The 17,160-nt window shown below is 32.3% G+C and overlaps 1 protein-coding gene across 1 annotated transcript; it reads right to left on the bottom strand.

The window, feature by feature from the left end:
• Nucleotides 1–993: 993 nt before the first annotated feature.
• LOC125844226 (transcription factor LHW-like) lies at nucleotides 994–8,252 on the bottom strand. The gene is made up of 10 exons (XM_049523501.1): nucleotides 7,597–8,252; nucleotides 5,758–5,979; nucleotides 5,569–5,650; nucleotides 4,932–4,973; nucleotides 4,787–4,846; nucleotides 2,475–4,220; nucleotides 2,267–2,368; nucleotides 1,944–2,084; nucleotides 1,734–1,859; nucleotides 994–1,580 (listed from the first exon to the last, which is right to left on the bottom strand). The coding sequence occupies exons 1-10, from the start codon at nucleotides 7,689–7,691 to the stop codon at nucleotides 1,410–1,412; spliced, it is 2,787 nt and encodes a 928-aa protein (XP_049379458.1). The 5' UTR covers nucleotides 7,692–8,252; the 3' UTR covers nucleotides 994–1,409.
• Nucleotides 8,253–17,160: the final 8,908 nt, after the last annotated feature.

Genomic DNA, 17,160 nt, shown 5'->3' on the forward strand with positions numbered 1-17,160 from the left:
AATGTTAATTAATCGAATTGGTGCAACAGGTGATATTCCACAATGAAAGCTAGAGGTTGATTTCTTTTATCAATATCTTCTTAGTCGAGTTCCTCACATCGAACTTATCTAATGTGATTTATAATTTTTTTTTAGAGTCTGTGAGCTTTTACACAAAAAGAAAATTTATTTTGTGTGCATCCAAAAATAACGACTATCAATTTACCTTAGGTTCCAAAAAAAAAACCTAAATCATAAGGAAAAAATAGCTAGAATGATTGGTGATTAATTCAACTTTATAATATACATTGATTATATAAAAGTTTTTATATCCTTAGCGTTATTCTTGGTTTCGTTATTGTGCGCATAAAAAGTGACCTGAAAAATAAAATACATTATTTTACATTAATTATACTAACTTAAATTTGTGAAAAATTATAAATTCAGATCATTTTTATTGTAAATTTATTGGACTGTTGTGTAGTATAAATCCCACCGATCACAATAACACATCAAAAGAGTTTTATTACTTAGAAAAATTATTCAAATTCGACGCTAAGTTTAAGAGTTTTATTATGCCACAACATTTTGGTTTTTTTCTTAACAATATTTGTGTGGTAATAGACTTTTAAAATTTGTAATCATAGACAAAATTTTAAACTTAGAATGTGTCCAACATTTATTTTTGTTGGCAATTCCAATGAGAATGAAGTGGAAAAGTAGTAAGTTGGATTTAGAACATCGTGAGATTCCTATCTACCTTTGGTGTAAAACGGAGATCTGCAAGAAGTCAACTCTAGTACGAGAGGACTAGGTTGAACTAACCTATGGTGTACCGGTCATTATGCCAATAGCAACACCAGCTAAGTTGGTATGGAAGAACTGTGTTCAAAACTTCGACATGCAAGATGTGAAGCAATCTCGTACCAAATGAAACGACTTTCACTTCAAATAAAATGATAGAAATGATATCGGCCAAAGGCAAGTAAATAATAATGCAAACAAGAATATTTCAGCTGGCAAAAAACACATAATTAAAGCCAGAAAAAAACATTTTAACTGGACAAATATTAGCTAAAATAAACACCCCTAAGCTTACTTCCTTTTACCCTCCACCTTTTTCTATACAATAATAAAAACCATTTCCCTTCTCCTTGTACCAAATCAAAATTATAGTACTTCAAAGGGCAAGAGCCAAAAAAAAACTAGCCCGAACGATGAATCGCCATTCTACAAAAGCAATCCTGAGAGGGGACTAAAAGGCTTGGCACGTCGAGAATCTGGATATTGTGGCGAAAAATTAGGATTAGCTTTGAGAAAAACCACGAGGGTCGGCCTAAGTGTACAATGTTAGTCATGGCAAGCATGGTTGATTGCTCGCTCTTAACACGTCCAGACAAAGATCACAGTCTCTCATCTGTTGAGCATTGTTAAGTACAAGGTCTACCTGTTGCTGGTATAGACGCTGCTTGGTGATACGAATGCATCATTGCTGTGTCGTTATCAATGGCCTTAGCAGATTCCTCTGCGCCTTTTGATGTTTGCTCCAAGAGGCGAACAAGTGAGATGAATATCTCCATCCTCGTCACGTCTCTATTTGCCTGTAATTAAACATCAAATTATTGAAATGTTTGGGCTACTATAAGAAGGCATAACACCTAGATAGCCCCTTAAACTTGACACGTTTGGTAAGATAAGACGCTCAAACTTAGTCAGTGACCATATAGACAGTTGAACTTGGCAGAAGTGTGTACCTCTACGGCAAACCTCGCCCATATTTTGTCGTTCCTCGTTTCCATAACCCCTTTTAAGATGGTCAAGCCCAATCCTCTTATTATGTCGGCTATTTCCAGAAATAGACCGCGTTCTTCACAAAGCATCTGCAGAAAACAAACCAACTCAGCTGAAATAAATGAATGAGTCCACAGAAGAGTCAAAACTTCATAATTTATAGATGTCCTGACCTCCACGAGCATTTGACGAGGTTGATTCAGATCCTCAACTATGATCGGGCAGACCATAGACTGTGAACCAACTTCATATGCCCACGTCGCTCCTCCTTCAAAATTATCTTTTAAAAGCAATCCTCCTTCCTTGCTGATAATCTGCAAGTTGACAACATGAGGGGAAAGGTCGTAAGTATTTCTCATACATTCAGGCTTCTTGTATCACTTGCTAACACGTCATTCGAACATTTTGTAGACACATTTCAATGTGTATCATCTGAACTTGAAAACTAATTTTTGACAATGGGATCATAACAAAGGTTAAATGGTTATAATCAAACCTTTGACTCTCCAGTCTGTTTTAATTTGTCCGCATGTTTTGTGACGCTCTGCAAGAAAAGCATGTGCTTGATCGTGCGTTCCAATAGTGCATCAATGCTACACTGAAATCACAAAACCAAAATGGAAAAGGTATCTGTAAGAGAAAATATTCATTCAACGAGTCTACAAAACTAGAGGAGGACATGGTAAATAGTTCAACATATGTACCTTTGCCCCATTTGGAACAATTTCTCGCAGTTCTTTCACACGATCTTGGATCATTTGCCGATCTTTTGGTCTAGGTCTAGGATTCTCACCTGGTTTAAGCCTTTTGCGACCGGTCTTGCTCGTCTCATCAGGCTTCTTAGAATATCCAGTAGAAACACTGCTAGTTGGCTTTGTATCATGACCTTGTTCCACCCATGAACTAATTTGTGACCCATAAATTGAACTACTCTGTGAATAAGCTCCTGTCTTTTCTTTATCGGATCTAAATGACCGAGAAACCGTTGTTCCTGATTTTGCAAGGTTCTTGGGTTTCCCAAATACATCTCCTTGAATTTGACTCGAGAAACCAGCTCGGCCATAGGACGATGAGATATTTGGAGCAGAGGAGCTACTCAAATTTGTCAACGTTGTCCGACAAGAAACATCATCATCCAGATTCTGCTTGGCAGAAGGCTTGGACGCTATAGAATCCAAAAGACGCTCAAAACCAGCCACGAAGAATGATCCACTATCTGATTTTCCTTGATTGACTATCGAAGAAGCATGCTGACTAATCACAGAAGTAGAGTTACTCTTAACCCGATCCCATGTGTTTGAGTCTGGTCCATTACTTTGATAACTGTTCCTGTTTCCATTGAATAGTTTATTTTTAAAATCAGCACCCAGAACATCAAACAGGTCATCCCCCGAGTGACGTTGGACACAGGAATCTTCATACTTGTTTTCAAGTAATGCACTCTGCCCCACATATTCATGTTTTTCACCACAAACCTCTTGCACCGACTTGCTTGTACTACATGGATGCTCATTCTGTGTTAGCATAATTCCAAGTGCTTGAAACAAATCATTTTCGACTATTCCATTACTCTCATCCCACATAAATTGTGCATTCAGACCATCAGAAATATTACGAGTTATCAAATCATCCCCAACATTTAATTTTGACGTGGTTTGAAGCCCATTTCCAGCCGACTTTGTGCAAGAACTGATTATGTTTGATAGTCCATTGGCATCAGCAGTAGAATTGGGGCATGGAATTGATCGGTGATGCCCATCCCCTCGTTTACATAGTTCATTTTCTCCAGTGGATGGAGAAATTGAATTTCCATGACAACTAGAGATCAGGACATCATTGGGTCTTGGATCAGATGCAGTGAAACCATTAAGCTGGGATACATTGCTTAAGCTGCCGCTATCTACAGTTAATGAGTCAGTAAAAGATTGCTGATGAAAGGGAGGCCTCGGAATGTGTGAAGGAGCTTGTTGACTCATCCACATGTTAGAGCTTGGAGAAATTACCTCCGCTTTAATCAAGTTATTTATTAGCTGGCTATTAGGAGACAGATGTGCTTTCACCTCTGGAATAATTTTCTTGTGAAACTGACGATCATCATGAGATTCAACAAAACATTGGGTCATATTGGACGCTGGAAATGTTGCATCGGTAGACTGCATTATTCTATCCCAAACTTGTGCAGCCATAGAGGAAGAAGTTTGACAAATAAAACCATCAGTCTGACTTGAGTTGCCCTGATAACTGCAGCTAGCAATAACCGGAGCAGAGTTCATTACGTTTGTGCTCACACAAGAATCTACAAGACTTGAACTTCCCAGATAAACTGGTGTGCCAGTATTCACCATCGGATCTTTCGTTGCATTTTCATCGGATAACAAGACACCAGGGACACATCCTAGTTGACTTATCAGTATCCTCACATCCTCCACAAAACTCGTGCTCTCCATTATCTGAGGCAAAAAAATTACCATTTTACTTGATGTAGTTTATGATAGTAGTTATAAAAAAAGAAATTCAATCAATCAATAAGCCTAAATATCGGTATTAACAAAAGTAAAAAATGCAAAGAAAGCTCCAAGGTCCGTTGGGGCTATAAGCGTAAATAAATTGTGGGGTTTACTGAAAAAAGACAAAAAGGTACAAATATTTATATTTAGTCCAAGAGTAACAATTATAAAAGCATGAATGACAAAATATATGAACAAAGAATTGAAAAATATTTACGATAAAGTGATAAAGTGATATATCAATTGTTTAGTGTCACCTCATCGGCAAGGAAAAGAGCACGCCTTAGAACCTTGATGACGAGACTAAGGCGCACATTAGGTGAAACGCTCAATACGTTTTGAATCCCGCTTCAAGGCTTAAAAGCGCACCTCTGACAACACTGCTATATATTCTACTCTATTTGACCCCTAACTTGTCTTTTAAAGGCAACAATGACGAAAATACAATTTTTTGTTTTCTGTCAAAAAAAAAAAGAGAAAATGAAAAACAAAAAGCAAAATAGACTTACATGCAAGCATGATCCAAATTGGACGACACCATGAGGAAGAACAGGAACAACTGCAATTGTCTGCATGTATCAACAATATAAAGAATCAGTGACTAGCAAAACAAAAACACACATTAGTATGTATGTTATCTCAAACACATTGTACCTGGATGCCAGCAGAATATTGTCCCGTGAGCTCTTTCAGGACCTAAAAGAACAACAGCGTATGGATACACTAATGAGTATCAGTTGTTTCATCAGGACACATACCGTAGCATCTCCTCATTATAAAAAATAAAATAAAAAAAAAAAGGATACAAGATTTAGGATTAACCTAGCTTAAGTTTATCTTTAGCCTTTTGAAAAGATAAAAATAAAAATAATTGTATATATAGTTGTCTTTAACCTTGACCAAATTCAGTTCAATGGTAAAACTATCAAATTTTAACCACACAACTGGTTATCACAAGGGGCAGCTATTCAAATTTCTAAATGCTGTTGAGAAAGCATAAATCCTGTATACTAATGCGTACTACATATTCTCTCAGGATATAACTTAGTGGTCGTTAGGCCATGAATATTTTTTTACTTCTTTCCGGAGTTGAACATCATGTTTGGAAAAATATTTTGAAGAACACCAAAAAGTTGTTTTCTAAATGAGTGATCACTCACAGAAATTCAAAACAAGTCCAATTTGTATATTATACCATTTTTCACTTTGAAAACAACAACTATTTTTTCAAATTTCACAACGGCAAACGGGCTCTTAACCTCAGCATGCTAAAAATTATATCAAAATGTACCTCTGGTGGATGAACTACTCTACTAAAACCCTCTGAATGAAACCACTGATGACTCCCAGTAACTGCAGCCCGTCCGACTAGTCTGAGAAGTAAAATTATGCATATCAACGACATGGTATAAATAAACAAAATCTTTTCAATACTTTTTATAAAAAAAGAATCAATAAACTGAAAGTTCAGATATTATACCCTTCTCCTACTATATTGATTTGACTTTCCATCATCATTTTGTTTACAAGCAAATGCACTCCCTCCCCTGCTTGATTCATAAGCTGAGGATTACGTACCTCCCCCGAACCCCAGCAAACGCCCCAATCATGGAATGATAGTTCCGGATTCTCAACCCCCGAAATTCCATGAATTCCGGAGAATGTTGAAGGTTCATAATAGGATTCTTCCCAAATTAAAAGCCTGCCAATCAGTACAAGTAAAAAAATTAGAAAAACTATAGTAAATTCCAGCAGATAAGCCAAGATTCAGTGTCATTAATATTAATAGAAAGTGACAGTTCTATGTGTTCTTATAAGCAAGATTACTGGAGAAGTGCATACATAAAACAAAGAAGAAGAAAGAGACAAGAAATTGGAGAATAACAACACATAGAATCAAACAAGAATGAGTAATGAGTATATGTTTCTATACAGGAAAATCATAACAGTATAAAGGGTTTCATCAGATTAAAACAAATCACTTTCATTTATTTATTTTCCTTTTCATTCATTCCAATAAGATTCTTCAAAACAAAATGGACTGGAACAAACCACAACATTCCAAAAGCAGAAAATGACAGTTTCCAGATAATAAAAGAAAAAGCAAAAACACAACAATATCTAGTAAATTTATAGCATGTCAAATCATATATACCATAATAAAAAACAACAACAACAACATACTCAGTATAATCTCACAAGTGGAGTTTGGAGAGGGTAGAGTCTAGGCAGACCTTAACCCCTCTGAAGCAGTCCAGAAAAAGAAGTAACAAAACTACAAGAAATAGCAGATAGTAAGAAGATAGTAACTACAACAAAATAATATGATAATCGAAAAAACAAGAATAGTACAGCTATCAGCATGGATGGATAACAAGACACCACATTGTTACCTACTAGCAAAGTATTATGCTACACATTAAAGAAAGCTAGCAGTTTTGTTTGGTCAAAAAAAAAAGAAGTGAACACAATAGAATCAGTGAAACTCAGTTCACAGTATTGCAGCAGCAGCTGAAGTGCTGAACAACAAAAGGACCATCAGACTTTAAACACTTTTTCAGTTTATTACTTTCATTTGTCTTCCATTTTCTCAGCAAAGAGAAAGAACAGTTGTCAGCACAAAATCCAAAACAGAAACCAGAACAACAAGAAAAATGAAAAGATGAAAAAACAAATGCCATAGAAAAAACAAACAAAAAAATAGTAAAATCCTACACTTTTCTCCATTTTGCCTCAAAAAGAAATGAATTCATAAACATCTCATTTTCTTTTATCAAAAAATCATAAGCAAGATTATAGGATCAGTATTCTCTTTTATCAACTCTCATTTTCTTTTTGGTTTAATAAAAAAGAACAAAATAAAGCTACACCCAACAAGAAACAGCAACTACATACCTACAATAATCCCACAAGTTGGATCTAGCAAAGGGTAGAATAAACTAGACCTTACCACTAACTCGTGAAGGCAAAGAAGCTCAAGTGCAACAAATCAAAATTTGACAGTGGAGAAAATAAGTCAATTGATACAAAAGACAGTACAAGGCATCCAGAAAATGAAATTTCACATAAAAATGAACTCAATGTCTGAATCCACAAGCCAAGACTGCATTTTTCAACTTTCAACAACATGAAAAAACTAAAACAAGAATCAACATGAAATCTGAAATCAACCCACAAGCCAAGATCACTTCTTTTTTCACTTCCATCAAACAAAACTTTCACATAAAACCTCAAACTCAAGTCACAAGCCAATACTATTACATTTTCTTGAAAGGAAAAAAAAACTTCATTCATTGAAAAATAGGAAAAAAAAACTCACTTTGTGTTCTGGCAACCGATCTTCCAGTAAACAGCATAAGACCATTGGTTGACTCCACACAGAGTCTTTAAAACCTCTTTCAGCAAATACCCCATTTTTGCACTATTCTTTTGTTTATTCACTTCCAAATTTTCTCAGCTAAAAAATTACAGATTAAAGAAACTAACTCCCCCTGCAAGACCCACGCCCTGCCTGTTTAGTTCTCAGTCCACCACTTCTTTTTCTCACAGGATCCAAATTTTCTACTGATTTTAGCCTGCAACCCATTCTATGGGTAGAAAAAAAAGGTTGAAACTGAAAGAAGAAGAAAAAAAAAACAGAACTTCTGTTTTCCTCAGCCAAGAAAATGGAGAAGAAAACTACACTATACCACAAGCCTTAAGTTCACAGTTGACAACAAACACAATTTTCTCCATTTTAAACAAAAACCCAACAAATATATGAATCTTTAGTGACTAAAGAGAGTAAAGATCAAAGCTTTATTAGTTTTCAGTGTGTTCTTGATTCTTGGGGATGTTAAAAATAGAATCTTTGGTGTTCCAAAGTGTAATCACTGTGTGTATTATGTGTTTTTTTGGGAAGTGGGTAGTTGAGAGAGGAGGCTGCTGTTAGTGTTTTTGCTCTGTGTGCTTTTTTTCATCACCAGAAGAAGTAGTAGCAGCAGAGAGGGAAGAGGAAGGGGGTAAAAATAGGTGGTGCGGAGTGTGCTAACATATTCTTATGTCTTGCTAAAATGCGCTAATGATTTAATTAGTGAGGGAGTTAATTAGTTTAATTTTTCTTGGAGTTGACAGAAATAGCCTTGGAAATAGTAGAGAATTACGTGTAATGTGCCACTGTAGGAGTTTCTTGTCGGCTTTCTAATTCAGGAGGCTCATTGTTCATTGGGACTACACAAAAGAATCTTAGTTCGATATATGTATTGAATTTCGATTAAATATGAATAGTAATATGTTATACTTTTTATTGTACTTTTTATATGATTTACTTTTCTTTTTAGTTCGTTTCAAAAAAAGTTATATGTTTTTATATTTAATTTTAAATGTCTATTTTATCTCTAATGAAATGATTTATAGTTACACAAATATTTATAACTTATTTTAGATCATTAATTTCAAAAGTCTTTCTTTATTTCCTAAATTTCGTGTTAATTAAAATGGAAGGAGTATATTATTCATTTTTGAGATGTTGTTCTTAGTAGAATATTTTTTTTGTTTTTTTAATGTTTTTTTTATTTAAAGATTTGATATTTGTATTGAACTCTGATCAAATTTGAATTGCATGTTTTATGATTCATTTTTGAGACAGCGTTTTCAATAGAATATTTTTCATTTTTTTATGTTTTCTATTTAAGATTTAACATATGTATTTGAACTCCGATTAAATTTAAATCATATACTATTATTTAATCCACTTTTTAGATAGTGTTCTCAATTGAATTTTTTCATTTGCAAAAATCCGAATTTCTTTTACGTGAGGAGTAAAGGTATCCTCATCAAAAATAATTTAAATCTAAAATTTAAATTTAAAATCTCTAATTAATCTATATATATATACTCCATCATAATCATATATACTCCATCATAATCTCTCATGATTTAGAAAAGATACCTCAATAGGACACTAATTACTCTGATAAACAACTTTAATGAGATTTTAGTTATGTGGTTTAAAATAAAAAAATTTAAAGAATACATAAAGTGAGAATCCACGTGAGTATTTATTACGAGAATGACTATGCAAAATATTCATATCTGAACAGTATAAATAAGTGATATAATTAATTAAGTATAATTCAATTATTCATCTAATCTGGAAGTAACAATTCACATGAATACTTATTTTCATAAAAAAAAAATCAGATTTTATTTTTATGTGTGTATTAAACTATATACTAATTGAAAATCGATAAATCTTCAATAAAAATAATCAAAATTTACCTTGTCAGTATTGTTTTCAACGAATTTTCAATTGAAAATCCCTTGGGAGAAAATTTTGACAAATTTGAAATTAACGATTTTCTGAAGATAATAACTTCGAAAATTATACTCTTTGTAATGTCTTATCCCAAAATAAAATAAAAACATTTTGTCTAATTTTCATAGAAGATCTTTTTATAAATATAAATCTAATGTTTTTTTTTCCTAAACAAGAAACGTAAAATGATGATTTCCTTTTAACTTTTATTATATTTTAGCTTTTTGTTGGTAAAAAAATATTGTTTAAAGTACATAATTTTTTATTTATTTATTTTTGTATTATTTTTTTTTGGAAAGAGGTGGATTATTTGTAAAGCAACCTACTTTTCAGTGGGCGCAATATATCTAGGGACCTCTTAAGTTTTGTACTTTGTCTCTTTTCTTTTTATTTTATTATATATTATTTTATTTTTATATATTCTTTTTTTTTTTTTTTAATGAAAAAGTCAGAAATTATTCAGAAATTGTAGTCAGCAAATTGAGTTTTGCTCATAGTGGGAATTGTTGTCAGGATGACGTATTCCATATTTACCCTTCATGTTGACTAATTTTACACCTTTGCCACTGATCATGACGCAAATTCTCTGTCACTTTTTTATTTCTTTCTAATGGTTATTTCATTAAAAATTAATTTAGGAGTAAAAAGGAAATTAGAGATTAAAGTAAAAAAATTGAAAGGAAAAATGGACTATAATAAAAAGAGAAGTATTGAAAATCGCTCTGAACTTAGTGCAAATTATTAGTTGTGTCTCCGAATTATTAATACCCTTAAGACGTCTTTCTATTTGACTGACTAAACTTTGATACAATTTCGATATGTCACATGTCATAGCAAGTGGTCTCAAACTCTTGTAGGAGCATGAGGTTCTTAATGAGAAGTGTTGAGAACACCCCTAAACTTGATGAGAATTTAGGGGTGTATTTCACTCATGTTGCAAGATCAGAGGTGTATTGAAGTTCAACTAGTCAAGTAATCGGGTGTTTTTAAGGTTGTCAATAGTTCGGAGATGAAACTAATAATTCATACCGAGTTTAGAGGTGTTTTCAATACTTCTATCAAATAAAAATAAAATTATATCCATTTTTAAAGAAAGTATATCAAGATCCTCTTTTATAAACTTATAAAGATTGTTTAATTTAGAGATAAGTTATGAAAAAATTACTGACAGATTTTTATTTATTTTTCAGCCTTGATAATTAAAAGAAATGAATTTTACCTATTGCTCAAAGAAGAATAAACTTTTGAGCTGCAACTAATATTCCCTATAATTTTGATTGAAGAAATTATTTTATTTGAAAATTTGACACCAAGGAAAACAAAGGTCTAACTAATTTGAAAATTGAACCAATGTAAACATATTGGTCTAGATATGCACTTTTCTTTACAATTTTTTTAATATTCAAGTCAACTTGAATTTATTATTTTTTGTAGTAATGATACTTTTTTTTCATCCAATATCTGGTACTCGCATAGGAACACGACTATTTCACATTCGTAACGCGTAGGCCCCATTCGAGAGAAACACTCCCTACAAAGAATTTTTTTCATACCTAAAACTCGAATCTGAAACCTTTAGTTAAGAAAAGAACAATCACATCTATTACACCACATCATTTGATGGTTAGTAATGAATGATACACTTAATATATTATAAAACTCAATAAATTAAATAGTTATTTAAATTATTGATTTGGTAGGTTTGCAATCTATCAAATTGAATAATTATGGTATTGACTATAGTATAAGCATGGTTGTGCCACTATAATATTATTTTAAGATTTAGGTAGGAAGTTGTATATATCTACGTATTGTAAAATAATTATTAATGTGGGAAGATGTAATTTTATATGTATATAAATTTTCTCAAGTTTACTTAGAAATAGTAAAATTCTATATTTAATTATTTACTAAGCAAATCATGGTTACCTAACAATGAAGAAAATATAGAATTAATTGCCTAGCTACTTTGAAGTTATAATTATGTTTTTTAAGTGTGAGATACATTAGTAGGTCTATGCATCTCATTTTTTATATTATTTACTTTATGTTATAAAGAGAGTGAGTTAACCAACATATAATATATTTTAGAAAATATATCAAGAAGTAAAATAACATAATAAATTTCATGAGGTTCGTCTTTTTCGTAGTAAAAAAATTTTCTCTGCTTTTGCTTAGATAGTTTGATGATTAGATAAAGTCGAACATTATTAAAATTGTGTATTATTTTTCTTAAATTTCTATTTAGTTAAAGTATGATTATATGCTAGTTAACTCATAATTTTTCAGTAACAACTTATTTGTGAGAAATCAACAAAAGTGGTCATTATGTTTGGGGTGGGTTCAAAGTGTTCTCTTCATTATCCTTTTGAATAGTTTTAATTTTTTAAGTTTATCAAAAGTGAACAATTTTTATTTTCCAAAAATATTTAACTAACAAAAAATTATTGATTTTCAACAAATGTCTCGTAAGTATTTAGCTTAATAAGAGATTTTCAATGAAAAAGTTCATTAAAAATATTATCGATGAGTCAAATTCCGACATATGTTACTTTATGAAGCCTTGTGGTAGGTGGTGTCAATCTCCTATCAATTGGAAAGCCAATGAGTCAAAGTTGTGATATATTTATATCATGTTGCTTTTATAAATAAAAATAAGTAAGAAAATTACGTTCAAAGAAAATCATCTCAATAAAGATAATTTTAAAAAATTATTCATGCGAAGAAACTATTTGAAGTACAATTTTTTTTTATGTAAACTCAGTATTCACATGTTTTTAAATTACATAATGAATGCAATTGGTACAAAGAAAAATATTTTCTAAAAATATTGGAGGTGTCTCCCTTTAATTTCTTGAAAAGAAAAATATTTAACATGACTCTTTAGTCCATATCTTATTTTTCAATCTTACCTAATTGATGTATTGAATAGGCAAAGTTTACAAATTTAAAAAACTAGGTTAGGTCACTGAATTTTGAAGTAAAATTGATTTTATTTTATTTTTAAGAAAAAGGAATAGATGTAAATGGATAAATGTTGTTTATAAATTGATTTTAGAAGGTCTACTTTATCTTTATTTGTATATATAATATGTATATATAGAGTGTGTATATATATATATATTTTTTTAAAAAAAAAAAAAAATTATTTTTTTATTTATTTTTTATTATTTTTTAATTTCAAGATAATTTACCTGCGCAACCATCTTTATCATAGTCTTTACTCTTTGAGTGAGCACTGGATAAACTCTGAATTGTGTAATAACATGTAAACCACACAGATGATGTAAACTGCACTAGACAAGCCTTGTGCAATAGACTCGATTTAAAAGGCATTAAGGGAAATCTATCCCAAATTATCCGTGTGAATGACCACCCTCCAAACTAGCTAAATCATTCCGAACTATTATACAAAACAATTACAACTAGGTAGGACTATTTATTTTAGTCCATTGGCTACAAATATTAAGATCCACTTATTATATCAAATTTTTATTGAATGATTTACTTGTATTACATGATATTTCCATATTAATTAGCTGTCAACTTCAAATGATATTTTCCATAAACATTGACAAGTGGTTTTTCATTAGTGGTCTAAAAAGTTTTCACTTACCCAAAGAATTGGAGACAACTCATTATTTTTTGTTTATATAATTTTCTTGATACAAATTCCCAAAAAATGGGACATAAATTTAACTATTTTTTTCTTCGGATAATTCAATTCCTTCTTGGGAGAGTCACATATTTGCTTTGAGCCCCTAAATGTCACCGTATATCCTACTCCTTTGGAATGTAATACTCAGTGTCCTAAGTTCTAAGGCACTATATTTCTTTATTTTCTAGGGCGGTGGTTACGAGTTCAGCTAAATTCAATAATTTTATACATAAAGGTTATTAAGTTAAAACTCTATCAATAACATAAAAGGCATAGAATTTTTAATGTATAAATTTCAAATTCTGATTCCGTCTCTATTTTTCATTAGGTTGAAAATTTTGAATATATGTATATGCACTTTATTCCATTGGTCTTTTGTGGTCCAATTTTCTCATTGTATCCCATTAGGGTATGATGACATTATTTTTCTCCTTTCAAGACTGTTTTATTTTGCCTTTTTGGCAACATTCTTGTATTTATTTACATCTTGTGTACATTACCCTATAAAAACCTAGAATTTAGAGTGGGGAATTTGGGCAGGTGGTACAACTGCTAGTAAAAAAAAAAGGGAAATGTGTCACGACCCGGACCGTCGTGATTGACACCCACACTAATTCTTCAGTGGGAGAATCACTGCTACAACCCAAACCTAGCAACTAAACCAAAACTGAAGTATTTAAGGATACTAAACAAGTTAAATACTAAGGAAAGAAATAGGGAGTTCCCATAAACTCCAAACAAAAGTCTATCAACTAAACATATGCGGAAGTAACACCTAGAACTTGAAAGTCAATGTATCAAAACATCTAAAGTTCAACAAGTTTAACAAGAAGGGATACAACCCCAAACTAATGCACTAATAACTAACTAGAAAGTCTAAGTCCGAAATGGTGGACATAGACGAAAGAGAACTCATGACGGCCCGGAAGAATTGCCTTGCCCTTGAATTCGAATGATCACTGATCTTCTAAGTGAGGTCTGTCAATAGCGGCTTGAAGATGCCCTGTACTCAACAAAGAAAGAGCAAGTGCAGTATCAGTACACAACCAGTGTACTAGTAGGATCACGCGGCTATCACACTAAGTGCAACATACATAAAATCAATACAACAATATAATCACATGCATATATCGAACATATACAATATCATCAACATTTACGAACAACTTCATATTTCTCAAGATACATAATTATGACAAGTCATTAGTCCTTTCATGGAACCCAAACCCAAACAGTTAGCATACCGAAACGTGGTACCCGATCCAATGTTTATGTCTGAACGTGACAACCGATCCCATATTTATGCTGGAACGTGACAACCGATCCCATATTTATGCTGGAACGTGGCAAACCGATTCAAGTTAGTGTGTCGAAACGCAACACCCGATCCATTCAACAAGCCACAATCACAATCACAAAGTACATTCTCATAATCAGACAATCAAGTCATGATTCATGGCATTCATCACTTATATATCCTCATTTACAACAAGTGTGATCAATAATGCAACATCCGCATGCATACATGTATCATAATGAAGCAAGACAAACATGCATCACACAATCATAGAATCACAATCATCACCTACCTCGAAACAAGCTTGAAACCCTAAGAAACTTGATCATTCCCTTTCCGGATTCGTTCCACTTGTTCTTGGTCTACAAACAATCATAATAATACGAGAATCAATAAACAATCACTAATTACCCGAATTACTAACAATTTTAACAACCCTAGATCATACCCATGATCCCAAGTATCCAAAATAGGGTTGTTTCCACTATAGATTCTAGATCAAAACTCTCCCCAATCGATAATTACCCACTAGATTAGTTCTACATATTGAAAAATGGATTCGGGGAGTTAAAATCTTACCTTTAGCCTCAAGAATGGTGAAAACTGTCAAGAGTCGCCTGGGATTCGTTCCTTAGCTCTAAAATTTGAAAAGTGCAAAATAAAAACGTTTTGGAATTTATTTACGACTTTAAGTCGCGTTTGATTCGCCATAACGGCACCCACTCCGCTACAGCAGCGCCGCCCTGGCGACCAAAACCACCGCCAAAGCGGCTTGCACAAAACAATGAGCAAATTAAAGAATTTCAAAACCCCCATTTCACAACACGCCTTCAACCAATGACACTCAGAAATTACCCGTTAATGCTAAGATTAATTCCGGGAGTTCTACTCACCCGAATTCAATTCTGTAAAGTCGTACGGATTCTTAGCAACTTATCTAACTACTCATGTAATCCAAAACATAATTAGATCACCCAATTGCTACCAGATTTCTCTAGAATTTAAAGACTCCGATTCCGTCCAAATCTGGACTAGGTTGAGAAATTCTAAGTTACTACGAAAAAAATTTCCGACCCAAATTTTTTTCCCGTTGGCTTTTCTATAACGACGGAACCCGGTCGTACGGTCAAAAATGCCCTTAAACTATGTGATAGGAATAAAAATGCCCTCCGTTTATAGTTTGGCTAAGAAATGCCCTTACCGTTAATACTTTGGTTCAAAAATGCCCTTAAACTATGTGAAAGGAACAAAAATTCCCTCCTTTTATAGTTTGGTCCAAAAATGCCCTTGCCATCAATACTTTGGTCCAAGAATGCTCATATTGTTATTTAATGGGTAAAAACTGCTCATTTTCTAAATAAATGTATTATTATTTTCCAAATAAATATATTTCCAAATAATTACGTCTTTTGGAACTTTTGTTTGTTCTTTTGCTAAAAACAATTATATTTTCTTGAATATGTAAAACACTCTTTTTTCTAATAGTAATTAGTATTTTAATTTTAATTTGTAGCATGTACCATAGAGATGGGGTGAAGTCGCGGAGGTAGAACCTCAGGTTCAGATTCGATTGCATTCAATAATTTTGCTCAAATAATCTATTTATGTTAAAAGAAATTATTATATATGTACACATTAAATTTAAAAATTGAAGTCGTTGTTCTAAAATTCAAAATTTCTAAAATTAAAATTCTAACTCTATTTCTATCTGCATATTTACTTTGTGTGATTTGATTGTGTAAAACCTTTCTTACCCTAATCTTATATAATTAAGATTTCTCTCTTTGAGTTCATTCTTTTCTTGGTCCATTTCTAGAGTAATTTTATATTTTTATTTATTAATGGTTATGGTACTTAATTACTTTATATCCATTAATGAACAAAATAACCTTTTTGGGTTTTGTGAGCTATTAATGCTTCTATTCTATCATATCATACCCCTATAATGTATATCCTTAAATAATTATAAACTATTACATCTAATTGAGTAACTCCATTTTTTTTCACATGGTTTGAGGATTGGCTAGTGTAACTTGGTTTATCCTAAAACATCACTCTAACCATTGATTAAAAGATACTATAATCTTTTTTTTTTGTGTGGACCCTACTTGATTAATGGACAGGATTCTTTATGACCACACACCCTCAATGACCACCTTAGACTGTGGTAGGATGGATAAAATACCTTATTTCTTAATCTGAATTTTCGATTCAAATTTGAAAATAAAAAAACAATAATTAGGAATGCTTCCCCTCGAGTATCACGTGACGTGAAATCAAAATAGTTTTTCTCTAAAATAGGTACGAAATATTAAGTAAGAAGTTGAAAAACATCTTCAATTGACCACCAAAAGCTATAGTGGGATAAATAAAATCTCATCAACCTTAATCATATGTCTCGAATTTGAGATATGAGAATGAAAAAAAAATATTCTAAAGGAGTTTTTCCTCCTTTGATTGGCCGTAGCGGCGTGAATTCAAATTAAATAAAAATCTCAAATGAAATATCGAACATCGAACAATTTTTTTTTTGAAAAAAAACCTTCAAGTGGGGTTGGAGGTTTTTTTTTTGGGGGGTGGGGGTGGGGGGATAGGGCATGAAAAGATGGAACAATAGTTGGAAGCACATGAG

This window comes from Solanum stenotomum, chromosome 11, assembly GCF_019186545.1.
Source record: "Solanum stenotomum isolate F172 chromosome 11, ASM1918654v1, whole genome shotgun sequence".
In the NCBI taxonomy this organism is placed as follows: Eukaryota; Viridiplantae; Streptophyta; class Magnoliopsida; order Solanales; family Solanaceae; genus Solanum; species Solanum stenotomum.

What these genes read in the sequence shown, in the direction of transcription:
- LOC125844226 (XM_049523501.1), bottom strand. Translation starts at nt 7,691, where the DNA reads ATGGGGTATTTGCTGAAAGAGGTTTTAAAGACTCTGTGTGGAGTCAAC. An exon ending in GAGTAGTTCATCCACCAGAG is followed by an intron (nt 4,974 to 5,568) that starts GTACATTTTGAT and finishes TTGTTCTTTTAG; the next exon opens with GTCCTGAAAGAGCTCACGGG. An exon ending in CTCGTCAAATGCTCGTGGAG is followed by an intron (nt 1,860 to 1,943) that starts GTCAGGACATCT and finishes TGTTTTCTGCAG; the next exon opens with ATGCTTTGTGAAGAACGCGG.